Source organism: Ziziphus jujuba, chromosome 9 (assembly GCF_031755915.1).
Source record: "Ziziphus jujuba cultivar Dongzao chromosome 9, ASM3175591v1".
NCBI classification, from domain to species: Eukaryota; Viridiplantae; Streptophyta; class Magnoliopsida; order Rosales; family Rhamnaceae; genus Ziziphus; species Ziziphus jujuba.
This window is the reverse complement of record NC_083387.1, coordinates 13,714,960-13,742,345: the sequence shown is the minus strand read 5'-3', so window position 1 is coordinate 13,742,345 and position 27,386 is coordinate 13,714,960. Positions and strand designations below refer to the sequence as shown.

Below are 27,386 nucleotides of genomic sequence, written 5' to 3'. Positions count from 1 at the left end.
ACCCGCTCAATAAAAAGGCTAAAAAATACAAAATTTTAGTAATAAAACTTGTTAATTCCCTTTTTTATCTTTATAAACAAGGTAGATGATGTTTGCATTTTTTTTCCCCTCTTCCAATCGTGCTAAAATAAGATGATGAACGATTCTTGATGGGTTTTTTTAATTTTGTTTTTCATTGAATGACTTCGTTTTAGTTGTACATGAGTTTTGGCCACTTTATCAAATAATAATTTGGCCTATGATTTTTTCACTATTTTTTATTTAGTTTTGTAATTGATTATTATTATTATGTGATTCTTGGTATTGGGTAAATGGGTGGTAGTTATTATTATTATTATTATATAATTCTTGGTATTGGGTTGGGTGAGAGAAACCCAAGTTGGATATAATTATTTTTGGGAGAGATTAAAATCAATGAGAATCGGATATTAATAAGGCTTGAAGAGAGAAAATTTTATTTTTTCCGTAAAAGAATAAAATAAATAAACAAGGAGGACATATATTTTACTTAAAAATTTTAAATAAATCTATCAAAATATATATGAAGCGAGTATATTAAAAAATAAATTTTATATATCAATATTTTATCGTAAATAAATTTTTTAAAATGATAAGCATAATTAATAGATAAATTAATTAAATATTAATATAGATGTAAAATAAAATTAGATATTTTCATTAAATCCGGAGTATCTGATCCCTTTGACATTATTTTTTTAACGAAAACCCACCCAGCCACTACGACGTCGGACAAACTGCGCGTCAGACAAACTGCACATCATTTAATCATTTTATTTTTTAATAATATTATTTTATTGGATAAAACCAATTCCAATATTCCTACAATAAATTTCCTTATCTCCATTTCTAAATATTAATAATTAATGATACTTGTTTTTCAAAAAAAAAAAAAAAGATATTTGTCATTTTCTTAGAATTAACCAGGATTGATACAGGCAAAATAAGAATTGTTATACAATATTAAGATAATAAGCAAGATTATTCAAATTATTTTGAGTCATTTCTCAATTTAATCCCCAAATTTTTTATTTAAAAAATGTTACCCTTAAATTAGAACATAACGTAAAATTGATATCCTATTATACATATATTTTTTCTAGTTTGATATGGCTGATATTAATATAATTTTCATTAAAAAGAACTAATAGATTATGTGTTAATAAAAAAGGTGCTGTTTGATTACACCTTGGTTTTCTGTTTTTTGTTTTCTATTTTTCTACTTAATTGTATGTGTAATTCTTTTACTTTAAATGTTCATTTTGTGACCCAAATAACTACAAATTTTAAGGATAAGGAAAAACAAATAAACTAAGCTGAACACAATTTGTTTGTTTGTTTTTATTTATTTTTTTATTTTTATTAAGAAAAATGACACCTTAGGATATGATGTATATTTTCCTATTAATTATTTTGAGGAAAAATGAAATAAAATAACCTTATATATACATACATATATATATATATATATATATATATATATATAAAAGGTATGTTTTACAAAGATAATTTTTTAATTTCTATATGTATCATATTATTGTATTTCATTTTTCCTGTATTTTTATTTTGTTTTGAACAATAAATAATATTAAATTAAACTGAAGTGTAAGCTTAATTTTCAAGCAAATTATGAAAAAGAATATTTATTATTAAAAAATATCGTCACATTTTAATTAATTATTTTAACATTTTATTATTAAATCTCAGTAACAATCAAACAAACCTGAAGATTACAGCAAAAAGAAGCTAAAAATAAACAAATCTCTTTGCTGGTCCACATATAGGGAAATACTTCAAACTCAAAAATAAAATACTAATTTGTCATTTATATATTATCTATACTTTTTGTAGATTAAAAAAAAAAAAAAAGAAAAAAAAAACACAAATGATAGTGATGGGAGGCGCATGGGCTGCATGCAAAATATACAATGAACATACTTTTCATGAATTGCACATGTAGAAATTGATATCTATTATATACATGAAGATAAATATATATATAGATACATAGATGATTAATTACATAGATACATATATGAAGATAAATATAATTTATTTATGTATATATTATAAATAAATTATAATTTGTGGTAGAGAGGAGATGATTAATTACACAGTGTACCATATACCCACAAAAAAGAAAAAGAAAAAATACAGTGGATTGTGTAAACACATTTACGAGATTGCCACTGATAGTTTCAACGTGGCAGAAGATATTAAATAAACAAAATTTGGAAATTAGTGCAGTTTCTTAATTCAATTTATCTCCAAAGAACTTTCTCACTTCCACTATTTCTTTTATATACAGAATTTCCCAATTTCTTAACCTTTTATTTATTTTTTTCTAAAATGTTTATATTTACTATTATTACTATTATTATAATTCTGAACAATTTTTATTTAATAAAAATATAAAAATAAAAGCTTTACAGTAAAGATGAAAGTAGAATGTTTTGCATTTTTTCAAAGGCGTTGGTTTGTCTCCCACACGCCAAAACTAGGAACATAGACTTACTTCCTTAATACCACCATAGCCCACCAAAAAAAAAAAAGAAATAAAAAAAAAAAACTACGCACTCTATAAATCTCCGTCGCCATAACCCGTAACAAAATCAACCATTTTTGGGGGATTTTTTTTTTTAATTTTTTTTTAATTTTTTGGTTTTTCCCGTTAAGCTTTGCAAAATTATTAAGAACGAAAAAAAGGAACAGACCCACTTTTTATTTGTTTATGTAATTTATTAGGATTTTTTTTTTCGACCAATTTAGAGTGTCAGCAAAAACAAACAAAAAAAAAAAAAAAGCAGAGATTTTCAATTTTCATCTCTCTGTTTTGGTATTAATTGGGTTTTTGAAGAAGACCCATATATTTAATATTCTAAAGCAACCAAAAAAAAAAAAAAAATTGATGGGCTTTTTTGCCTCTCCGAAAATGGAGCTTCACGGATCAGCGGTGAGACTCTTTCTAGGGTTTTTGTTGTTGTTGTTGTTGCTGTTGACTCCGTTGTCGAATGCGAGATTTGTAGTGGAGAAGAACAACTTGAGGGTGACATCCCCAGAGAAAATCAGAGGCACCCATGACAGCGCCATTGGCAACTTTGGGATACCTCAGTATGGAGGTAGCATGGCTGGAGCTGTGGTGTACCCCAAAGAGAATCAGAAGGGCTGCAAGGAATTCACTGACTTTGGAATTTCTTTCAAATCCAAGCCCGGTGCTCTCCCTACCTTCGTTTTGGTCGATCGCGGAGGTACCCTTTTGCTGGTTTTCACTAATTTTGCATTTTTTTTGTTTTTTTTTTTTTTTTTTTGGTTCAATCGTTTTCTATGGATTTTTTCTTGAATTTTTTATTTTCTTGAGGTACCCTTTTGATAATCTGGAACAAATTTGCTTTATTCAGCTTTATTTCCGCTCAAATGGTATTGTATTTGAAGTTCTATGTGTTGTTGGTTTGTACAGTATATTGCTGTTTGAGCAAGTCGTTCTCTTGCTGTAGTTTTCGTTAGGTTTAGTTTCTTCCTTCTATCGAATTTTATTTTATTTTATTTTTTGCTTGATATTGTTGCTTCGGATGATACCGAGTCTCTTTTTCTTATTTAAGATTTTTTTTTTTTTATTTCTTTACTTTTTTATAAGTTGGCTTGAGTTTTAAATGTCGAATCTGGTTGATTGAGGATGTTCTTTTCCAAATTCATTTTTATTGCTCTATTTAGTTAATATGATGAGGTCCTAATTTTTTTTTTTTTTCGTCATTTAAAAGTTTTCAAGTTGTTTGAGTTAATTGAGGAGTGCCTTCATTATAGTTGGAATGACTGAACTTTCTCTTGATCATTATGTTTGATGAAAGTTTACCCTTTTCTTTCATGCTTCTTTTCAGTTTTGACGTTTTCATTTGGTTTGGGTGTCTTTGTTATTATTAATATTTAATTTGAAAACGAGGCTATAAGCAAGCTAGAAAATTTGTCTGACCCTTTTGCCTGGTTGATACTCGTTTAAAATTTTTTTTTTTTTGGTTGAAAATACTCCTTTTAAACCATAACTGATTTACATTGGTCTTTTTTACTATAGCTGTTGAAGATTGTTAACTACTTCACCTTTTTTTCCCTAGCATTAGTTTAGCTGTTCATAATTTAAAAAAATAGATGTCTTTAGCTACATATCTTCTTAAAGTAGTTAAAGTTTCTGTTGGGTTTTGTTTTTTTGATTTACTGGTTACTTTTCCTGGATATTTGTTTATTAATTAAGTTTTCACTATGATATTGTGCTAGGTATAAGGTTATTTGTATTCATTCCTACGAAAAGTGAATCTACTTTAATATGTATGTTGTACACAAATTTTGAACTTAAAGGGTCGATGGCAGTTTGATCTGTCATAATGTGTTCTTTTTGGATGTTTGCTAATGTTCCATTTTTGTTGGATAAATTTTTGAACAACAATGGTTGGTTAATTTAGCCTTCTAGCAATAATAAATTTATAATGTATGTGTTTGTTATGTTATTTTAAATTCATTATCAATTATTTCCTGCACAATTATTTTCTTTTATTGCTTTCAAAGGGAAAAAGAGCAAGTTTTATGTTTTTTATAAAAAAAATGAATTATTATGTTATTGATCAAAGTCATTTAGCACTTCACACCTTGCTTTTCAGATTGCTTTTTTGCTCTGAAGGTCTGGAATGCCCAGAAGGCGGGGGCTTCTGCAGTTCTTGTTGCTGATGACATTGAGGAACCACTCATAACAATGGACTCACCTGAAGAAGATGGTTCAACCGCCAAATACATTGAGAATATCACAATTCCATCAGCACTCATTGATAAAAGTTTCGGTGAAACACTAAAGAAAGCTATCAGTTCTGGGGATATGGTCAATGTGAATCTTGACTGGAGAGAATCTGTCCCCCACCCAGATGATCGTGTGGAATATGAACTATGGACCAACAGTAATGATGAATGTGGTGTTAAGTGTGACATGTTGATGGAATTTGTGAAAGATTTTAAGGGTGCAGCTCAGATTCTTGAGAAAGGTGGTTACACTCAATTCACACCTCATTACATAACTTGGTATTGTCCCCAAGCATTTACCTTGAGCAAGCAATGCAAGTCCCAGTGTATCAATCATGGAAGATACTGTGCTCCTGATCCTGAACAGGACTTCAGTTCCGGTTATGAAGGGAAAGATGTGGTTTTAGAAAACTTAAGGCAGCTATGTGTTTTTAAAGTGGCAAATGAGACCAAAAAGGCTTGGATCTGGTGGGACTATGTGACTGATTTTCAAATTAGATGTCCTATGAAGGATAAAAAATACAACAAGGAATGCGCTGATGCTGTCATTCAATCTCTTGGTAAATAGTAACCATTACATTATTACATTACTGAGGATGTTGATAATTACGATAATTGATTTGAGAGTTCATGTGAAATTTGACAGGGCTTGATGCCAAAAAGATTGACAAGTGCATGGGCGACCCTAATGCAGACTCCGAAAACCCTGTTCTGAAAGAAGAGCAAGATGCACAAGTAATAGCTTCTCTTTAATACATTTTATATGATTAAGTTTATACTTTAAATTTTTTAACTACATCATTAACATCTCTTAAATGGTAGTTTGGTAATTGCATCCATGTCATATAATTTTTGGAATTGGTATATTTGTATATTTACTCCAAGTTATGCGTTCCTATTTGATGAGAACATATTTTGTAGGTTGGGAAAGGATCAAGAGGTGACGTAACCATATTGCCTACCCTTGTTGTCAACAATCGACAATACCGAGGTGGGTCTTCCTGCTTCTGTTTCTTAGATAACAACCTAGGTGTTTCCCTCTCTTAAATATTTTCTTGCAGGAAAGTTGGAGAAAGGTGCTGTCCTGAAGGCCATCTGTTCTGGTTTTGAAGAAACTACAGAGCCAGCAGTTTGTTTAAGTGGTGGTAAGTTCTTATTAGTATGTTTTAAACTAATTACGTATAATCTTTCTATGGTTTGTTTATTCTAGCCTGAACTTCTTTGGGTTGGCTCTTTATTTTATTTTATTTTTTTTTCAGATGTGGAGACAAATGAATGCTTGGATAATAATGGAGGTTGCTGGCGAGATAAACGGGCCAATATTACTGCATGCAAGGTAAAATTTAAAACTCGTTTATCAAGCAGGTTTCTGGTTGTGACTTTTCTTCCTCGTTTATTTTTTCTTTTGTAAGTTTTCTAGCTTTTCTAGGTTTATTCTAACTTTTTTGGCTAATTTACTCAGGATACATTCCGTGGGAGAGTATGTGAGTGCCCTTTGGTTGATGGAGTGAAATTCAAGGGAGATGGTTATACTACCTGTGAAGGTAAAATTTGCCTCCCTGCTCTTCCCTAACCCCTGCTCTTCAACTCATTAAAAAAAAAGAGGGAAAGAAGACAGTGGACATGAATGGCCCGATGAATGCTTATTGAACATTGTGGATGCTTATTATTGTCATGCATCTTTAAACCAGTGAATATTGATTGTTTGTTCATTTACAATTTGTATAATTTAAATTTTCCTTCTGGATACAATGTTTAAATTATTTGATGTGCTAGATATCATTATTATTTAAATTTTCCTTCTGGATACAATGTTTAAATTATGTAATGTGCTAGACATCAACTCATTATTAACTTTTACTCCATCAATATTTGAAAATTTTCTTGCAATTATAGAAAATATGCACTGATATTGGGCCTCAAGAGGTCTTTCTTTGACTCTTTGGCAGGGTTGGGATTGGTGGGGTGTGGATTTGTACTGAGACCATGATGAATGAAAAGAAGTATTTGTACTTTAATATTTAGAAAGACGTAATGGGGGTTGAAGGTGTATGGATTTCACGTTTTTTGTGGATTGACGACCTATCCAAGTTGTACCCTTTTATCCTTTCTCTTTAAGTAACATATGCATGTTACCTTATCGATTATTGATTGAATGATATGGTGATAAAACTACCCTCTAGATTATAATTATTACCACTTTTCTATATTTATGGTGCTTTACATTCTTCTAGGGTGGAAAAATAATTGAAGAAAGAGTACCATGTATATGGATTAATTTATTTAGTTCCTGTGGAAGCTCCGTGTTGCATATCTGGGGAAATTCTGAAATTTACCTTGTTCTCTTATGCTGACATGCTATGATTTTTGAGTTTTCTTTTTTGGATGTGTAGTTGATGACATTTTCTTCACTTTTTTCACCTTCTCTATCCTAACTGTCCAAAAAACCTGCTTCTTGAGGAAGTACGAGTTGTGGCATTATAATATATTGATCATATATGGATGCACAAACTAATCAAACAATACGAGAAAGCTTGTCTTAGTTTTAAGATGGACCTCATTTATATTCTTTCTAAATCACATAGCTTTTTTGGTTTATAATTTTGTTTAAGTATACTTTCTGCTTTCAGCAAGTGGACCTGGAAGGTGCAAGATAAATAATGGAGGCTGTTGGCATGAAGCCCGAGATGGGCATGCATTCTCTGCTTGTACAGTATGTGATCATTCAATTTTCTTTTTGTTTGAAGATTTCCCATCATCATCTACTTGGGTTTTAATGTTGCATTGATGCTATTTAACAGGATGATGGGGAGGTCAAATGCCGTTGTCCAACTGGCTTTAAAGGTGATGGAGTCAACAGTTGTGTAGGTAAGATTCAATCTATTTTTGTTTTTATTTTTATTTTTTTAATGTTCCATAACGGCTAATAGAAGGACGTTTTGAGGGCCAAGAGTGCAACTTTCAGACAATTCTGGATTGTCAGAAACGAGACTGTGCCATGATTATATTCCCCTTTTTTGAATTTTAGTGAATTTGCCTTTTATTTGGGAGCTTCTTTGTTATTGGATGCAAAATGGCTTCCAGATGTAAAGTTATGAATATCAATATATACTAACTGTATGACCTTTAATCTTGTATATAGAGCCCCATAGCATGAATTCTTAGTTTGGTGCCTATGCATTTAGTAGTTGATGAGAATGGTCAACCCTACATCCAAAGTCAGGACTCAGGACCTCTAGTTGGTTTGAACTCTAGTCAGTTAATTTGGGACTTGATTCAAACAGTTATAAATAAAACCCTAATGTTATTGGCTTGGGATTTATTATGATGATGGCAAATTAAACCCTATTCTAATTTTTTATTTTATTTTAGATATTATCGGAAAAGCAAAATAAATAATTTGCTACTTGACAAGTCAACCTGGACAACTCTATGGTTTTCCATTAAAATTAGTGGCCTATACTTTTTGTTATACTTCTTGATCTTTTATTTCCATTGAGAGCGGTGAATTCGGGATGAATCTTGAGGGTTCATGGGTCATGGCATACTGAATTGCATATTTATTTTATAATGAGTAGAACAATATTCAGTTGAAGAAGATTGCCAATTTCTCTTCTGCAGATATATGACTGTTTCTGCTAATTTATTTGAAACAACATTTGGTATGGAGGGAATTTATATCATGGTCAAATGAATTTGCACCTTTGCAATTGGAAGTTTTAGACCAAAAAATATTGTTCAACAAATATTTTATGTTTTAAAATCATTCATATTTTGTTGTTTTGTTCCCCAACAGATATTGATGAATGCAAAGAGAGGAAAGCCTGTCAGTGTCCTGAGTGCAGCTGCAAAAACAAGTGGGGGAGCTATGACTGCAGTTGTAGTGGGGATCTATTGTATATCAGGGACCATGATACCTGCATAAGTGAGTCCTGCAACCAAAGCTTTTTGAAGTAAAAAAATATATTTTAGACTTGTATAACTGTTTCTTGTTTTTATGTCCTTCCCATGATCGTCTTCAGGTAAGACTGCAAGGGAGCCAAAATCTGCTTGGGCTGCTGTTTGGGTCATTATAATTGGGTTGGCTATGGCTGGTGGAGGGGCCTATCTTGTGTACAAATACAGATTAAGGGTAAGCTTGTTGCATTACATTGTGATTGCAGACTTGACATGTTTATGTTTAGTATGGATTCTCCAATGTGTTTTCTGGCATTAGATTGCCATTTAGACTGACTTGACTAGCTGAAGTAATATACATTAGATTGTTTTTGCAGACTTGACATGTTTATGTTTAATATTCTACCATGCATTAGATTGCCTTTTTCACTGTTTCCATAAGATCAAATCTCAGTACGTATGGTACTGTGCTAAGAGTCCAATAGGAAAAACATGCACGAGTCGTGGATCATTTTCAATTGGCCTGTAGGATGGCTTGGAGAAGCATGCATTAATGAAGTGGGTTATAGTACATTATTTAATAATTGACTAAAACCCTGATATTACATTTAGTATTCAAAATTTTAAACATGCCTGAGGCCGCAGGCTGAAGTTATAAGTAAGCTTTAAAATGGATAGGGGCTATAATTGGCACACTATTGTGTCTATAGTAAACTCCCAATCACTTGGTCGCTGGAGCTTGAGGGTTTATGATTAACTGGGTTGGCAATCTTTTTTATTCAAGAAATAGACAGCATTATATTGAATGTTTAAACAGCTATATTACACAATATTGCAATGACTTATGTTAGCACATTCACATGCTAGTGGTCAACGTGCATGCAAGTGGAGCTGGTATTAGGAGTTTTGCTTGTTATCTGTCCAATGATAAAAGTTCCTGAATGTTTTAGCTTTCAGTTTGTTTTTCTTCTATGTTATGAAAATTTTCTAGTGATCGATATTATTGTGGATTGCTCTTTTATTTAGTTATCTATTATTTGTTATCATGTACAACTATTGGTAAGGAAAAAGGAAAGAAAAGGTGAGAGAATAGCTCAATTAAGTGTGTGATAAGTGAACAAATTTTAAAATTCAAAAAAGAAGGAAGAATCCAATCTTCCCATATCACTTGGTAGCTTGGTAAAAACCCACCAATATGCACAACACGCACAACCAAAAATCTCTAAATAATGGATGACCTACTTTTCTGATTGCTGTAACATCATAATATACAGTAATTTACTCTATAATTTGCTAGGAGTTGTCAAATTGCATTAATGGTATATTTCAAATTTTATCAGTTTGGATTAGATAGGGATTCTTGAGGTAATCTTAATTTCCTATTTTTATTTTTTATTTTTATTTTTATTTTTTCCCCTGGGCATATCAGACATACCTATAACTAGGCTTTAGCTATGCTTGATGGAAATTAGTATTAGTAATTACAGCCAAGGTACGTTGGTAGGAGGACTATTCGATAGAAATATAAAGGCAGCTAGGAGTTCCCAACTCTCGCTATTGTTTTCTTGAGCCTTAGAAATGGCCAACAATTATTTGCAAGAAATATGAAGGCAGCTAGGAGTTCCCAACTCTCGCTATTGTTTTCTTGAGGCTTAGAAATGGCCAACAATTATTTGCAAGCCTGGATTGTTTTAGAGGATAAATAGAGTATAACAGTGATGAAAAGTAAAAAAGTTTCTTCCTCTATATTAGTTAAAAAACACTTTCAGGTTTTTGATGATTTTTATTGATTTTGCAGTCATACATGGATTCTGAAATCAGAGCCATAATGGCGCAGTATATGCCTCTGGACAGTCAAGCAGAAGTTCCAAATCATGTTGATAATGAGCATGAGCGTGCATGAAAAAAGGTCGTCCATCAATAGTCTCTGATGAATTTTATATGGCGAAGCATGGATGTGTATGTTGATACGCCTTTTCTTCATCCGGTCACTGAATTTTTGGGGTGTAAACATATAAATTTCTGTAACATATGTTGGACAATAAGTTAATGCAAATTTGGAAATGCCCGCTTGTTTGTTAGGACTTTTAACGTGCTGACAGTTTGAAACTTGAAAGGAAGGAATTGATTTGGGGGCAGATATTTGGCTGTAGCTTCTTACGATTTCGTTCTATGAAACTTGTTCTTGATATAAAATCCAACAATGTAATTTTACTCCAGGTTAGGACAGGTTAAAACTTAATGTAACAATTATCTTTTACTGAAGAGTAGCATTTTCGTTTTTCTAATGAAGAAGTATTTGTTTAGTTTAGTGCTTTTTTTTATGTTAAGAGGATCTACCTATGAAGTAAATTATAGATATGTGTTGGTTATGGAGGATAACTGTCATACATTCACCAATCTTAAAAAAAAATGTCAAATGTTTGTGTTATTTCTGCCTTCTCTGGTGCTAAAGCCTTGTATGTCTATCTATAGAAAGAGTTTTCCTATTTTGTTGCCAAAACTTTGTTTGTCTGTGTTGAAAAGAGTTTTTGTATTTGTCATTAGTTGGTGAGCATCACCGGTTATTAATGGGACACTTGTTAATTAATTGTAATTATTTATTTTCAAACTGAAAACCTATTATAGAAGAAATGATACCATATTTATATCAATTGAATTGCCACGTGAGCATGTTAGATCTAATGGTGATTGGTCAAATACAAGTTGTTCTCTAAGTTTGAAAAATAAAAGAAGTAATTCGAATATTGCAGCTTTTATTTCTTTTGTTTATGGATAAGTTAATTAAATTTTTTTATTAAAATTTTAATATCTATTATTTGACATCGATTTACTTTTTCATAAATATATAATAATATTAATTTAACATCTTTAAAAAATTATTATATAATCAATTATCAAAATTTTGAAAAAAAATTTGACATATTTATTGTTGCACTTTCTTTACTTATATCCCTTTTTCATCCTCCTCTATACAATAAAAAGAGAAGAGGCTTTTAAATGCATGATCATGCAAATTTAAAGCATTTTTCTGATTCTTTTTTTCTTTTTTTTTTTTTTCAATTTTTTATAAAAGGGAGATGAAGTTGTTCAGAATCCATTGCTGCATTGCCCAAAAGTTACCAGCAAAATACCACTCGCCATTGGTCTTTGTTAGGATACTCCAATGGCAAAATCAATTTGCTTTAGCAATTATCCTGAGTTTGAATATCTCCATCTTTAATATCTAAAAATAAATAAATAAATAAAAATGAAAAAGAAAAAAGGCCTTGACCTCACGACATTTCTAAGTTATTTGTTCGGAGATGCTCTTAGTTTTTTATGTTGGGAGTTGATTACTATTAATTAATATTAATAACAGCAACAGCAACCATATTAAAATGGCAATTAATAACTTCACTTCTAGACTTCCATATCGATATTAAAATGCAATTTGGTTCAATTTGTTGTAATTTTAATTTTTTACTTTAAAGATTTACATTTTAGTATTCTTAAACTAATAACTATCATTGGTTATAGAAGAAAATTGGATAAAATGCAACAAATTTAAATTTACAAGTCTAAATTACAATGTTTTAAACTTGAAGAAGTTCAAAAATATAACTTTTGAAAGTAGAGGTATTAAAATCTAAAACAGCCAAAAAACAAGCATATCAATCAATTACCAAGCATATGTAAGTTTGGGGTTCATCATAAACTACTAGATATTTTCCAGCAAGCTCATTCATATGAGATCATTTCCATGAGAGACTAATCATCTCATTTTACAAAAATTCTTAACCATAATATCCGGTTGAGAAGAATAATAATTTTTTGTTCAAATTAATGGTACATGCATGGGATATTACAAAACTATGCAATCTTAAATTAAATGATGAATTAGACAAGAGTAACATACATTTTTAGTAGCAGATCAGGTTTCTGCTTATCGGTTCCATTGTATTAGATTAATTAAAATGGACAAACTTGGATAATTACTTTCGAAGATTTTTACATAATCAAAATTACGTAGAGTTTACCATATAAACGGCTATATATATAAATAAGTAGAAGAATATTTTTAACAGAAAAATGAAGCGCAATTCCAACTTCTTTGTCTTCTACTATTCCTTTGCCAATGTAAGCTTCAGATCAAGTCCAATGTCTTTTCCATTGTAAGCAATGGGAGCGTACATCCACAGATCATCAGAGCTCAACAGCTGCATAAATACCAAACAAAAAAAAAAAAAAAAAAAAAAAAAAAAAGAAAAAAAAAAGAAAAAAGAAAAAAAAGAAAAAGACCAATTTTGGATCAATATTCTAATCACATTTAAATCCGATTCATGAAGTCAGTCTTCCAAACCACCAGTAATCCACCAGTAATAGTATGGAGGATGTTGGATTGCATTGGATTGGACTAGAATAATTTAAGATTAGCAAGAAATAAAATTTTAAATAATTTAATCCAGTGCAGTTCAGACTATCAAATGGGAATGCAATAATTCAACTCTAAACAGGATGGTCATTAATTACCTTAATTTGGAGTTGTAAGAATTTTACATATTGGACAGCTTCCTCAAGCATTGTGCTAATATCAACCTGCATTTTCCACAGGACCAATTAACTTCTTCATTAAGCAATTTTGGCACAAATGTTGGACACGAAGAGAACAAGTGTAAGGTCATTATATATGCGAGATGTATGTGTATATATATAATATATATAATATATATATATATATACATATATACCTTTGTCCCATTAGGAACAAGGTTTTGTAGGATTTTCAGCCTCTCATTTATCCTCTCTCTTCTTTTCTGCAACATAGAAATTATACACAATTACTTTAGTTTGGCCTTAGCAAGTTTTTCCAATTAAATAGAAGATGTGCAAATTAAGGATCTATTGGAACTTACCCTTGCATAGAGGCTTTGAGGATCAGTAGCTGATCCTCTTCTTGCTCTTGTTTTTCCAGTCGAATTGAGAGGTACAGATTCATTTAGACTCAAAGTACTTGATGTTACCCCTCCTGATCTACTCGGGTCTTGTGAGGCATTGGAGTCATCTCCTGAGGAACAACTGCTTAAACTCTGTCCATTCTGATCACCATTAAGGCTCTCTTCTTCAATATTCTTGCTAGTTGAGACTAGTTTCTTGCTCTTCTTTGACTTTGTTTTAGCCTTGTCGGATTGGACCTGGATTTTCAGTTATACAATGAGAGAATTAAGACTCACATCTTAATCACATCGACCCATCCCAACCTCATTCAAGTAAGAAGATAGTAAGAGAAGCATTTGCATATATACTTACATTTTCTGATGAAGTTCGAGATCTTTTCGTAGATGGGGTGGTGACCTTGACTTCCATTAGGTGTTCTGATTCTGTCATGTCACTTTTCTTTTCAACCTGCAAATTTTGTTGTGGGATGACAGATTCAGGCTTGTCTGAATTACCATAATCTTCTTCCCTGTCTCCGTCACTGCTCATTCCTAATTGGTTCAAGCAATAATGATCAGTGCCTGATCCAATGAGATAGGAATTTGTGAATTGCAAATCCCCCAATCCCATGCAGAAATCAATAGATGTAGAAGCAGTAGAGCAATTGTTGTTTGTTACCAACATTTTGTGAGGAGTGGGATAAAGAATACTACTACCATTAGTAGTATTATATTTATAACTACTACTTCCTTGTGATGAGAAACTGTACAAATTAGAATTAGTAATTTCCAAAGTACAATTTGAACCTTCATTATTGCCTGAAGCCATGTCCATTGTTAATTCATGGCCAGGCCAAGAAGCAGTTTGTAGGGATCCGATGCTTGAATCCCCGTCTTGCTCGTTCGGAACTGAAAAATTGTTAAGCAACTGAGCCATGATATCTGCTTCCTCAGCTGTGTATATCCCACTAAGAGATGTCCATTCTCCCTGAACTCCCATGGATTCCATATTTTGTTTCTCTCTCTTTTTTCTTTTTCCTCTTCCTTTTTTCTTTTCTTTTCTTTTTTTTTTTTTTTTTTTTTTTTTTTTTGGTGTAGGCTTACACTTGAAATGAGATATAAGTGACATATATATACACACAAGAACAACAACGAAGAAGAATGTCGGAAGAGATTTGACTAGTACATTTTAGAATAAGATCAATCCATACTAATAATTTTTCTGAACATGAAAAAGTCCCAATTCCCTGTAACCAATACACTATGGTCCCTGACAAGGCCAAGTACAGCTCAGAGAGGGATCGGCTTTATGAATATGGATTAAATTAACACAAACTATAATGGGTTATTAAAAAATAATTTTTGGTCCCAAAAAAAAAAAAAAAAAAAAAAAAACCAAGACTGGTTTAAAAACAGATGGAAAAACCATCATGGAACAAAAGGGAAGGGACTAAATATTTTCAGTTATTTGTGTAAGAAAGGTCAAATATAGCAGCATAATAAGCAAGAGATTCGGTGATAAGAGAAAGAATTATCACACCTGGCAAACAAAGAGAACGTGGGGATGGTCCTAAAATATTCTCAAATATACATACATTAATTTATGCTTAACAACATATTAAAAATGACATTGATATAAAAATCGTGAAGAAAAGTCTGACATTCTTAAAACTACCTGGAACCAGACAGTACTATCTTGCCAACTGGATTTTGTCCCCCTTCTCAAATCCTATTCATGCCCAACAAGTGTTCTATGACAAAAGTTTTCAGCAAGAATCCAATAATTGTCAGTGCAATTTAGCCATTAAACTGATTTATTAAGCTATGCAAACTAGATTTCCATGGATCGTTCATCTATAATCATGAACTGGGTAACCATTAATTTCATGGTACAAGTTCGAACAACCTCATATAATTTAATGGCAACCATTAAGCCGGTATCAATTTTCTAGTATATCAAATATTGCAATTTCTTCTTTCACTAAAAGAGTTTTAGCACGTTTTCTGCTGTTATTTGCCAAAATGGGGTTGAGATTGTTATTGAGTGGAATTGGATACGTTAAAAGTATGTAATCCATTATTAGCCCAGTTCTTAAAAGCTTAAGCTTTGAGGGAAAATGATGTTTTAACATGGTATAGATGCCACATGTCAAGTTATCAAACTATTACAAAAGCTATAACTAATAGGAAGTAAATCTAACAATGAAAAATATATTCTATCTTGTACTCTGCTCACATGCAAGCACATTAACATGAAGGAAGAAAACTGAGTCTTAGATGTGCCAATCAACTCAAACAGCTATTCAATACACACAAATTCGAAAAGGTTATGTTATTAGGTTAAATCATCACTAATTCAAAAAGCCATAGTTGATAGGAACGACTCCAAAATTGTATTTAAAGCATGTTCTCTTTAAAAGAGCTTTAGCCTTTTAGAAACACTAGTGCTTTAACCTGAGAATGTAACATATATTCTTCGTTTGGATCTTTCAATTTCCTCACCAATTAGAACAGACATTAGCCAGGGTATACACATATTAGTGTGGTAGGTTGACGCTAAATGAAATTGCAAAAGGGAAGACATAGAAATGATAGTTTCTAAGATTTTGTATAAACATGGTATATTTTTCTGACTTTTTTAACAGATTTTGGTATATCTTCGTCCCCAATTAATCACCTAAATTTAATGGAGCCCAATAAACAAAAGTGAAAAAAGGAAAGGCAGAGAACAATGAGATGGCAAAAAATATGCGTTTTAAAAAATGCACTTCCAAGCATGTTTTTTCACTTGTTATATATATTCTTGCATGCATTTTAATATACATCAAAATATATAAATCTGTGATATTATATATATATACTTTACATATAAAATTAGTTCTTAAACCCAAATTCATGTACCAACTCCAAGACTTATCTTTAACTGCTGGCATGTTTTACTAAATTTATTTATTGATTTTGGCAAAGTAATTAAAGAATGTATAGCAATGGACGCAAATAATCGATTGTGAAAGAAGAAGAAGAAGAAGCAGCAGTCTCCCTGAGATTCCGGCGAACCTCACGCTCACATAAACGCGTAAATATTTTCATTTTTTTTTTCTTTGGGTGATAAATATATATATATATATATATATATTTGACATTATTAATTGTAATCATTTGCCGACCATTGCACGACTAAGTTTGATGGCTACGGAGTCCGTCGTCTTAAAAAGGAATAAAATCGTTTCACGGTTGCATAATTAAATGTAAGCAAACTCTTGCAAGCCCAAAAAAGGAAATCAGATTTCATTCTTTGCATGGAACTGAAACTCTCTCTCTCTCTCTCTCTCACTCTCGGTTTTTTATTTTATATTTTTCTTCTTTTATTTTATTATTTTTAAGTTCGTTGATATAATTGGCCGGCTGCCTCAATATTTATTTTGAGAAGGCTGGCACCTCAGAGCGCCTTACACGTAACTCATACCTTTTCGTTCATTTACATTAATAATACAATTATTTCTCTATTCTGTTATTTTATTTCAGTTAAGATTTTATTTTTTATTTTTTATTTTTTTTTAACTAAGATAAGAAATTATACATACATACATACATACATATATATATATATATATATGTATATATAATTTTGTTATGAAAGGAACCAAATCTTTTCCATACTGTGAGCATCTAACTTTAGGCTTAGTGGAGATTTTCCATAGATATTGAAAGCTGTTGACCCCTCTGCCTATATGATTGAGTGCATTGTGGTTTGTTTCAACACCCCCAGGTGATTTTTATGGAGGGAAGGGGCTAAGACAAGGAGATTCACCTTTCCGCCTTTTTCTAAAGATGGGGCGATTCCCTGCTCTTTGTCCAAAATCTTCAACATATATATATAATTTCAAATTGCTTAGGGATTGCACTTCGCCCCCAAATTCTTTGACCTCAAATTGCTTAAGGGTTGCACTCTGCTCCGTTTGGTGGATGAAATCTTCTCCTTTATCATTATTATTATTTTTACAATTCTTTCTCCAGAAAAGATAAATCTTCAATATATATATAAAATTTCAATATATATAGCAAGTAAGTAGGGTCCAGAACACCAAAAAGGTGGGGGAATTAGAGTGGTCACGATAGGAAAGATAGGAAAGATAAACGACTATAATGAGCCATCGATTCTCTCTTGTTAAACCATTTATAGCCTCCACACTAAATCAACATTTGATAGGTTATCTCATCCCTAGCAATCTTAGTTATTGATAGCAATGTCAATGGAACAAGATGGGATCAATTTTTCAAATTCCATCCCCATCTTTGTCCCAGTCCCCATCCCCATATGGAATTCCCCATCTTGTCCTCACAATTTTCACTGATTCTTTAGAGGCGGGGTGAGGATGGGGATTTCCCAATTGGGGACAAAGCAACACATTCCCCTCACCACCACCCTTTTTATTTTTTATAATTGATATAAAAAAAAAAACCCTAGTTCAAACTTATGTAAAAGCCATTGCCGCCTTCGGATGAAGGAGGCGCGTCGTCTGTGGAGGAAGGGGTAGCGGTGGCTATGGGAGTTGACCCCGGGGGGGGGGGGGGGGGGGGGTGCTTCTTCTCCTTCTATCCGTGGCCGTGCAGGTGCGTGATGGTGTTGGAGTTGCTTTGGAGGAGGTGATGAAACGAGATTTTGGGCTGCAGATGGAGAGCCGAACACTGATGGAGTGGTAGATTGGCACTGCCTTCTTCGGTGAGTAGCATCCCCCTAACCACTTTTGATAAATCGAGGTCGTAAAGAATCGATTCCAGCAGCAAGAACACCTTGGATTTCAGTAATAGATCTTTCAATTCTTGATTGAAATTTTTCGTCAGTCGGTCTTTGAATTGAGTCAACAGCCTCACCATCCGTGCTTCTTTGTCGTTCTCTCGAGAATTATGATGGAAGTTTTTTGTGGCTGGTAGCAGTTGTTTGTAAGGGATGTGAAGGTGATGATCAGTCAGGTTAAGTTGAGGGAGGTGAAGCTTGGTGGCGGCTATTAGGACTTAGGGTTTGTAAGAAGACAAAATAATAATATATCAATATTCATTCATTTACATTATTTACATAAATGAAAATTACAATAAATAAGTATATATATATACGGGGCCAGGTATCGGCTGGGGTTTTAATTCCTCGATCCAGGCTCGATCCTGATTTGGGCCTTAAAATGTTGCCTTGAGCCCTCTCTATAATCTCCATTTTTGAGGAAAAACTATCCTATTAGGGGTTGTGCACTGCAGTTTTAAGGTTGTGCCGCATAAATTACCATTCCTAGTTATTGGTATGGGTCTGGTCCATTAACTATTATTTGTCATTGAGATACTTACTTGCCTTTTTTTAGTTATTTATCACACACCTCGTATAGATCTACCTTGCAATAGTGTAGAACACATTATGAGAGATGTTGAAGGGGGCTAGTTGCTATGTTATATGCATACTAATGGGGCCAGTATGTTTCTCATTATGGTTCACCTTCATATTTTTTGTGGTCTATATTATGCGAATTATTGTAGTCCTAGGGAATTTGTTTGGTGTCTCAAAGTTATAATCTTCCTATTGATGATTGTAACTACTTTTACAGGTACGTACTATCATGGGATCAGATGAGCTTTTGGGGAGGTATAGTAATTATAAGCTTAGCTAGTGCCATACCTGATGTGAATCTGCTTGTACCTGCACATCCTATAACCCACTAGGGTGCTGATCCTGTGCAACTGAAGATGTGGCCAATTATTAAGGCACAAGTTAAGAGATTTAAAGACAATTTGGTTAATTTCATTAAATTATTATTAAATCTCAAGAGGGCATGATAGTACTTGAAGATCCAAAGCCATTATATGCATCCAATTTATGAAGGTCGAAATGGACCTGGAAAGCTGTTTTGGTGCATTTATGGATCTCGGACAGTAGAGGATGAATTTGTTAGCTTTTGAATGTGATTGAGCACAACAAGGACCATGAAATCATGTCAAGGCAGAAGCAAAGGTATCCAAACTCATCATTTGCGCATACACTCTCAATTTGGCCGAAATTCACCATTTTGGTGCTGGAAAAGACTTTACTTACATTCCAAGCAAGTTTTGATTATTCCAATCAAGGGCAACATATAGGAACCAGTTCTAATCCTATTTGGCATCCTACATGGCATATTGGAGCTGATTTGGAGCCTAGACTAGCTGGTGATTGGACAAAGATAGCTTGTTTGGAAAGTTAGTCAACTATTTTCCAAATCTGAAATATGACTTTGTGTTTTAAGAAACAATCTTTTATTTTGATTTTTATTTAATTATCGGTTGGACAAATTAATTTAGGAAGGTTGATATTTTATTATTTTGATTGTAAATTAATTAATTCCTATTTCCAAAATTAAGAAATTAATTAATACAAAATTAGTTTAGGAAACTAGAAAAAATTCGACACTTTCCTAATCTTTTTTCTATGTTCCGAACTTTTCTAATGTCTTTAGGGTTTGATTTGTTGTAAATTTATCCTATTTAAAGGGTTATTTTTTAATGGAATGATAGCTTAGATTATTATTCAAAAATTATTTGTGAGAAGAATTCTCTTTGGACACCTAAAACATCGAATAAAGATCGAGTGTTTTAGTTTGACTTATCAATAGGACATCCATCATCTATTATGGCATCTTCATCATCTATCAAGGTGATTAGGATTTAAGGTGACCATTGGAATTTGAATTTAATTTCGATCCGGACTAATATAATACGGGTTCAGAAGCAAGTCGACCTAGGTTCGTATTATTTGTATCAGAGCCGAATTTTGTTCAGGTTTGATCTATCTTATTTGTTTGTTTTGTTTTTTTTTTGTGTTAATCTACAATTTTAACATTAGGTTAAGGTTGTTTCCTATCTATTCACATTTTGCATAAGAAAAAAAAAGAAAAACAGATTTTTCTTCATAGCCGAATTTGTTTCCTTGTTAGCCACATTTTTGTTTTTTTGTTTTTTTTTTTTTTCTAGTTTGTTGGTTGATTTGCATATCTGTTCTTCGTACTTTGGCTCATTTTTGAATTTTATTTGCTATTTTAATCTTAATTAGTTGTATTCATATATTCAAAAAAAAAAAAAAACAAAAAAGAGAGAGATATGATAACATATTGCATAAAACCTACAAATTTTTGCAATTTGTTTTTTTGTTGAAGTTTAGATCGGTTTGTTGAATTTTTGGCATTAAAATTTGCATTTTTGTGATGAATTGGGATACTGGAGATGGTGTCATATTACTGTCTTAGTGATTCAAAAAAAAAAAAAAAAAAGAAAAAAAAAAGCCGAAGATATAAAAAAAAAAAATTGTTGTAAAGGTCGGTTTGTGGGAGTTTGAAAAATTGGGTTTCTTTGGTGAAAAATTTTAATTGAGGAGTGTTGGAGTTGCTGTTTTTTAATTCTATATTGTTGCTGGATATTTGAATTTTGAGTACTAAAATTGTTTGGATTAAAATTGGCTAAAGAAATTGAGACAAAGACTTGAATTACAAGGACTACAACCAACAACTATTCTATATTTTGTTCGAATTGTTTCTTGTTCATTGTTTGAATCTCTTTTCTAGATTTTATCCTTGAATTATTGGTCCTTAATATTCTGGTTTATTCCTTACTAAATTCAAAAATTTGCCTTGTTAATTTTACCTTTGTTTGGTTAGTTAGGATCGATACTAGGTTTTATCAATTCACTCGGTATTTGCTTGCTTTTTGTTACTGTTTTATTGATAATTTTAATTGGGGCATACTTGTGATCTAATTGCTTTTTTAATTTTGTTTTAATAGAAACAAGAAAGTGTGAGCTTAAAGAGAAGGTTAAAAGACGAAACTAGTGTGCAAACACGAGGGTCGAGACCTTGTTTAAGTGATAGACATGAGAGAGTGAATTGGTGAGGACTTTTACATTAATTTTATTAACATGACAAATCTAAAAATGAGAAGAGGAGATGGTTCTTTAAGAAGTCTTGAAGAGGTATCTGTGGGATTCAAAAGCAAATCAAAAGCAACGAGACTTGGTTGTGAACCTACCGACATGTTGGCGGTTTTGGAACAACTCCAAAGGATGAATGCTTGCTTTGATCAACTTGATTAAAGGATGGATAGGTTTGAAACATCACAAGGTGGGCCGAATCCAAGGGATGAACCACATGGAGGCCATGGTTGTGGTCAAGGTCGAGGAGGCCACCGATGTTTTAGGGAGGAATTCGAAGGAGGTAATTATGGAGATAATCTTGAGGAAGAGTTTAAAGACATTTTTACACTCTAAGGAAGGCAAAATCATTGAAGGCAAACCCGTAAGGAAGATGATGATCTTGGAAATATTAAGGTCAATATACCACCATCCATAGGAAAGAGTGATCCGGAGGTTTACCTAGAATGGGAAGAACGTATGGAGATGATATTTGATTGCCATAACTATTCTGAGGCAAAGAAGGTTAAATTGGCCGCTTTGGAGTTTGGTGATTATGCATTCTAATAGTGGAATAATGAGCGAAGGAGAGTTGGGGATGAACTAATTACCACTTGGCTACAAATGAAAGGAGCCATGAGGAAGAGGTTTGTACCGATTTATTACCATAGGTTGCTGCATCAAAGACTTCAATCATTATCACAAGAAAGTAGGATAGTGGAGGACTACTACAAAGAGATGGAGATGCTTATGATGAGGTTGAGCATGAATGAGGACCGTAAGGCAACCATGGCTCGGGTTTTGGGAGGTTTAAATCGAGAAATAGCCAATTAAGTGGAGTTACAACAATATATGGAATTGAAAGAGATGCTTCATGTGGCCATAAAATTGAGAACCAATTCAAGAATAGGGGTACAAGCTCATGGTTTGGAGGGGTTTCCAATAGATGTCGCTTTGGAGTCAAGACAAAAATCGAAGCTAGAAGGTGAAAGCTCCAATCGGCCAAGGAGAGATATAAGGTACCCAAGTTGGAAGGTAAATTTGAACCTAAACCCTCAGGAACTCGTGACATTGTTTGTTTTAAGTGCCAAGGTCGAGGACATGTTGCCAACCAATGTCCAAACCGAACAATTATGATGCTGAAATGCAATGTAGAGTTGGAGTCCGAAAGTGAAGAATTCGAAGAAGAAGCCAAACTTGTTGAGGAAGAAATTGAAGAGGAAGAACATAGAGAACTCGAGACCTTAAAGGCTTCAAGGAACGACTGAGCTTGGTGGCAAGGAAGGTTCTAATCGTGTACAAGAATGAGGATCAAATCCAAGAGAAAACATCTTCCATACTAGATGTGAGATTCAAGATAATATTTGTAGTATAATAATTAATAGTGGAAGTTGTGCTAATATAATGAGTAATGTGGTAGTTGAGAAATTAGGTCTAATAATAATCAAACATCCCGAACCATATAAACTTCAATGGCTTAATGATAGTGGAGAGATAAAATTAAATAAACAAGCCAAGGTAAAGTTTAGCATTGATAAATATGTGGATATTGTATTATGTAATGTTGTGCCTATGCATGTTGGTCATATTTTGTTGGGAAGGCCACAACAATTTGATAAAACACCATACATTATGGTCGAGAGAATGCCATTGTATTCCGATTCAAAGGTAACAAAATTAAGCTTGAGCCATTAATTCTAAAAGAGGTTTTTAGAGACCAAGTACAAATGCAACAAATGAGGGAGGCCGAGCGGCTCAATGAGAAGACAAGCATGGCACCCATGGCTTCAACTATTATCCAAGAAGGTAAGGCCGAACATCATCATCAAGGTAAGTTTTCTAAACTCAAGAGTAAGAAGAAAAAGAAATTTTTTTATCTTAGTCAAGGTGAGATTAAAAAGGATTTTTGAGTGATAAACTTATGCTGGTCATGATTCATAAAGATGCTTATTTAAAGATGCTTATTTTGTATAGAACTTCGTCTGCATTTTTAAGAGCTTTAATTAGTGCAAATTTGAGAATTTGGGAATAATGTTTACCACATATTGAATTTGCTTACAATAGAACCATATATTGTGTTACTAAATATTCAACATTTGAAATTGTTTATGGTTTGAATCCTTTAACTTCATTAGATTTAACACCTTTGCCTTTAAGTGAACATGCTAATCTAGATAGAAAACAAAAAGTTGAATTTGTTAAGCAGATTCATGACAAGATAAAACCAAACATTGAGAGAAGGATTGAGAAATTGCCAAGATTGCTAACCAAGGCCGATTGAAAGTTGCATTTGAACTCAGGGATTGGGTTTGGTTGCATTTAAGAAAGGAGATGTTTCTGGAACAACGAAAGCCAAAACTAATGCCTTGAGGGACCTTTTTAAGTTTTGGAAAGGGTCAATGAAAATGCCTATAAACTTGACATACCAGGTGAATATAATGTGAGTGCCACATTTAATGTTGCTGACTTAATCTCCGTTTTCTGTATGTGATGATATTGATTTGAGGGCAAATCCTTTTCAAGATGAGGGGAATGATGAGAATCCACTTGTACCTATACAACCTACAACCTACTGGGGTGCTGATCCTGTACAATTGAAGACGGGGCCAATTACTAGGGCACAAGCTAAGAAATTTATAGAAAATCTGGTTAAATTTATTCAATGTGTTATTAAATCTTAAGAGGGCATGATAATACTCGAAGATCCAAAGCCCATTGTATGCATCCAAGTTATGAAGGCCAAAATGGACCCGGAAAGTTGTTTGGTGCATTTATGGATTCTGAACAACAGGGGATGAATTTGTTAGCTTTTAAATGTGATTGAGCACACCAGGGACCATGAAATTATGTCAAGGCAGAAGCAAAGGCATCCAAACTCATCATTTGCGCATACACTCTCAATTTGGCCAAAATTCACCATTTTGGTGCTGAAAAAGACTTTACTTACATTCCAAGCAAGTTTTGATTATTCCAATCAAGGGCAACATATAGGAACCAGTTCTAATCCTATTTGGCATCCCACATGGCATATTGAAGCTGATTTGGAGCCTAGACTAGCTGGTGATTGGACAAAGACAGCTTGTTTGGAAAGTTAGTCAACTACTTTCCAAATTTGAAATATGACTTTGTGTTTTAAGAAATAGTCTTTTATTTTGGTTTTTATTTAATTATCGTTGGACAAATTAATTTAGGAAGGTTGATATTTTATTATTTGGATTGTAAATTAATTAATTCCTATTTCCAAAATTAAGGAATTAATTAATACAGAATTAGTTTAGGAAGCTAGGGAAAATTCGACACTTTCCTAATATTTTCTCTATGTTGGCCGAAATTTTCTAATGTCTTTAGGGTTTCATTTCTTGTAACTTTAGCCTATTTAAAGGCTTATTTTTCAATGAAACGGTAGCTTAAATTATTATTCAAAAATTATTTGTGAGAAGAATTCTCTTTAAATACCTAAAACATTGAATAGAGATCGAGTGTTTTAGTTTGAATTATTAATAAGATATCCATCACCTATTGTGGAATCTTCATCAAATACCAGGATTTCTAATGACAAGTTGATTAGGAGTTAAGGTGACCATTAGAATTTGAACTTCATTTCGATCCGGGCTAGTATAATACGAGTTTAGGAGTAAGTCGACCTAGGTTCATATCAATACCTGTAGTAGGAGATACCATAGTGACTTGGCTTTGGGGTGGTTTCTCTATGGAAAATGCTACCTTAAATCGTTTTGTAAGTCTTCCTCATTTACTTTGTTTTATTTCAATAGGTGCCAATCTTCTTCATCTGGCAGCCTTGCACCAATATGGATCAAATAATCCATTGGATGTACGTGCAAATATGGATAGATTTAATTTTACATGTTGCTTGATGTTAAACGTGCATATTATGGAGAGAGACATGCACTTTTTATAGCAAAACTATATATATATACACAATTTTTTTTTTCACTCAACTTTGTTTTCTAGTTTTTTGGACTAGACTCTTTCTTTATTTTATTTTATTTTTATTTTATTTTTTGGACTACACTTAACTTTGACACAAAAATTCTATATATATTAATTGTTATTATTGAGTGAGGAAAAAGCTAAGAACAAAGTAAGGCACAATATAAAACTAAAAACCTATATATAAGAATTATGATATTAACTTATGGGACTAGTTCTATGTATCAATATATTTAAAAAATATCATCTTATCCATTGAATGAATAGATCTGGTAGTGTATAAATAATAAGCATGAGTATGGGCTCAAGCTTGAATAAGACAATTGCTTCTCTATGTCATCTTAAGCTTGAGGCAATGTTGTTTTGTTCTTTTTAGGGTTAATTTGAGTTTTGTTACTAATACCGGTTCTTGTTATTGATTGGTCCGCCAATATTAGTGCTACGATACTGTTTAGATTTATTGTTAAGTATCATCATCTTGAGACTTGGCTGGATATGGTTTAAATGATGTGACATTTTAGTTAGGTAATATGGTGCATTTCACCATTAAAACCATCTTGATTACGCATTTCACCATTAAAACCATCTTGATTACCATGTGGACAATGAACTGCTGCAAAGCTATGCAATTTAGGTGTTTTTAGCTTGTATAAAAGCTGGGTTTTCACCAAGCTTGAGTTAGTTTAATTTTTCACAAAAATTTTTGTCCATTGTAAAGCTTTCAAACTTGGTTATTAATGAGAACTTGACAACTTGAGCTTCAAATTTTCTTTCTTAACTTAACTTTATTAATTCTATGTTGTTTTAAGTGATTGCCTACGTCAGTTTGTATCAAAACATCAGTTTTTTTGAATTTTCTATTGACTAGCTTTAGGAAGATGGCTCCTACACTTCTGGCGATCTCCTAGACATGTAGCCTTACAAGCATCAATGGCAGGTGTGGAGAAGCGTTTTTAACTTGTATAAAAGTTGAGTTTTCACCAAGCTCAAGTCAATTTAAATTTTCACCATCTTTGCCGATTGTAAAGCTTTCAAACTTGGTTCTTAATGAGAACTTGACTATTTGAGCTTCATATTCTCTTTCTTAACTTAACTTTATTAATTCTATGTTGTATTAAGTGACTACCTATGTCAGTTTGTATTAGAGCATTGGTTCTTTTGAATTTTCTTTCTATTGACTAGCTTTAAGAAGGTGGTTCATACACTTCTGGCAACTCTTAGATGTGCATGCCTTACAAGCATATATGGTAGGTGTGGAGAAGTGATTTTTTGGACATGCGAGCCTCATAAGCATCCATGGTAGGTTTTGAGAAGCAGCTAGAATCCTTTATAAGGGAGAGTCGACAACTTTGCTATAACACCTTGCCTCTATTGACAGACCTGTCATTCCCTATCGATATTGTCTCCAATTTAGTAACCACACTTGGTGTGGGATTTTTTGTTCTGAGCTTCCTAAGATGTCACTCTTCCTAGGACTACTGTTACTTGAGTATGCTTAGCTTTGAAGTTCTTTCCAACCCTGAAGACAACTGCTTTGCAAGCCTCAGCATTAAGACAGTGACTATTATTACATTTGAGTCATCCCCTGATTCACACTTGGGCGATGTGGGATGGGACACTCAATTGCCTATTAGTTCCCTATACTCGCCCACACTGGATGTGATAATCCACCCCCCTTGGGGCCCAACTTTCTCGCTGGCACATTTTAGATGTGGTATAACTCTGATATTATTTATAACATTCTGCCTCCACTGGCTAACCTATCACTCTTTGTTGATATTGTCCTGAATTTGGCCACTGCACTCAGTATGAGATTTTTTGTTTAGCACTTTTGAGGTGGTCACCCATCATAGGATTGCTCTCGCCTGAGCATGTTTAATTTGGAGTTCTTTAGAACCCTTAAG

At 32.8% G+C, this 27,386-nt stretch overlaps 2 protein-coding genes across 2 annotated transcripts; one reads left to right on the top strand and one right to left on the bottom strand.

Annotated features, from left to right (window-relative positions):
* Positions 1 to 2,545: 2,545 nt before the first annotated feature.
* LOC107434644 (vacuolar-sorting receptor 3) lies at positions 2,546 to 11,005 on the top strand. The gene is made up of 12 exons (XM_016046129.4): positions 2,546 to 3,266; positions 4,665 to 5,357; positions 5,444 to 5,532; positions 5,719 to 5,788; positions 5,859 to 5,942; positions 6,057 to 6,133; positions 6,260 to 6,341; positions 7,428 to 7,510; positions 7,599 to 7,665; positions 8,594 to 8,722; positions 8,820 to 8,929; positions 10,493 to 11,005. The coding sequence occupies exons 1-12, from the start codon at positions 2,927 to 2,929 to the stop codon at positions 10,595 to 10,597; spliced, it is 1,929 nt and encodes a 642-aa protein (XP_015901615.2). The 5' UTR covers positions 2,546 to 2,926; the 3' UTR covers positions 10,598 to 11,005.
* A 1,606-nt stretch (positions 11,006 to 12,611) lies between these two features.
* LOC107426832 (transcription factor bHLH84) lies at positions 12,612 to 14,610 on the bottom strand. Its single transcript, XM_016037128.4, has 5 exons — positions 13,984 to 14,610; positions 13,590 to 13,868; positions 13,425 to 13,490; positions 13,207 to 13,272; positions 12,612 to 12,893 (listed from the first exon to the last, which is right to left on the bottom strand). The coding sequence occupies exons 1-5, from the start codon at positions 14,608 to 14,610 to the stop codon at positions 12,798 to 12,800; spliced, it is 1,134 nt and encodes a 377-aa protein (XP_015892614.3). The 3' UTR covers positions 12,612 to 12,797.
* Positions 14,611 to 27,386: the final 12,776 nt, after the last annotated feature.

What these genes read in the sequence shown, in the direction of transcription:
- LOC107426832 (XM_016037128.4), bottom strand. Translation starts at nt 14,610, where the DNA reads ATGGGAGTTCAGGGAGAATGGACATCTCTTAGTGGGATATACACAGCT. An exon ending in TTGTTCCTAATGGGACAAAG is followed by an intron (nt 13,273 to 13,424) that starts GTATATATGTAT and finishes TGGAAAATGCAG; the next exon opens with GTTGATATTAGCACAATGCT. An exon ending in TCTTACAACTCCAAATTAAG is followed by an intron (nt 12,894 to 13,206) that starts GTAATTAATGAC and finishes GTATTTATGCAG; the next exon opens with CTGTTGAGCTCTGATGATCT.
- LOC107434644 (XM_016046129.4), top strand. Translation starts at nt 2,927, where the DNA reads ATGGGCTTTTTTGCCTCTCCGAAAATGGAGCTTCACGGATCAGCGGTG. An exon ending in TGGTTATACTACCTGTGAAG is followed by an intron (nt 6,342 to 7,427) that starts GTAAAATTTGCC and finishes TTCTGCTTTCAG; the next exon opens with CAAGTGGACCTGGAAGGTGC. An exon ending in GGACCATGATACCTGCATAA is followed by an intron (nt 8,723 to 8,819) that starts GTGAGTCCTGCA and finishes GATCGTCTTCAG; the next exon opens with GTAAGACTGCAAGGGAGCCA.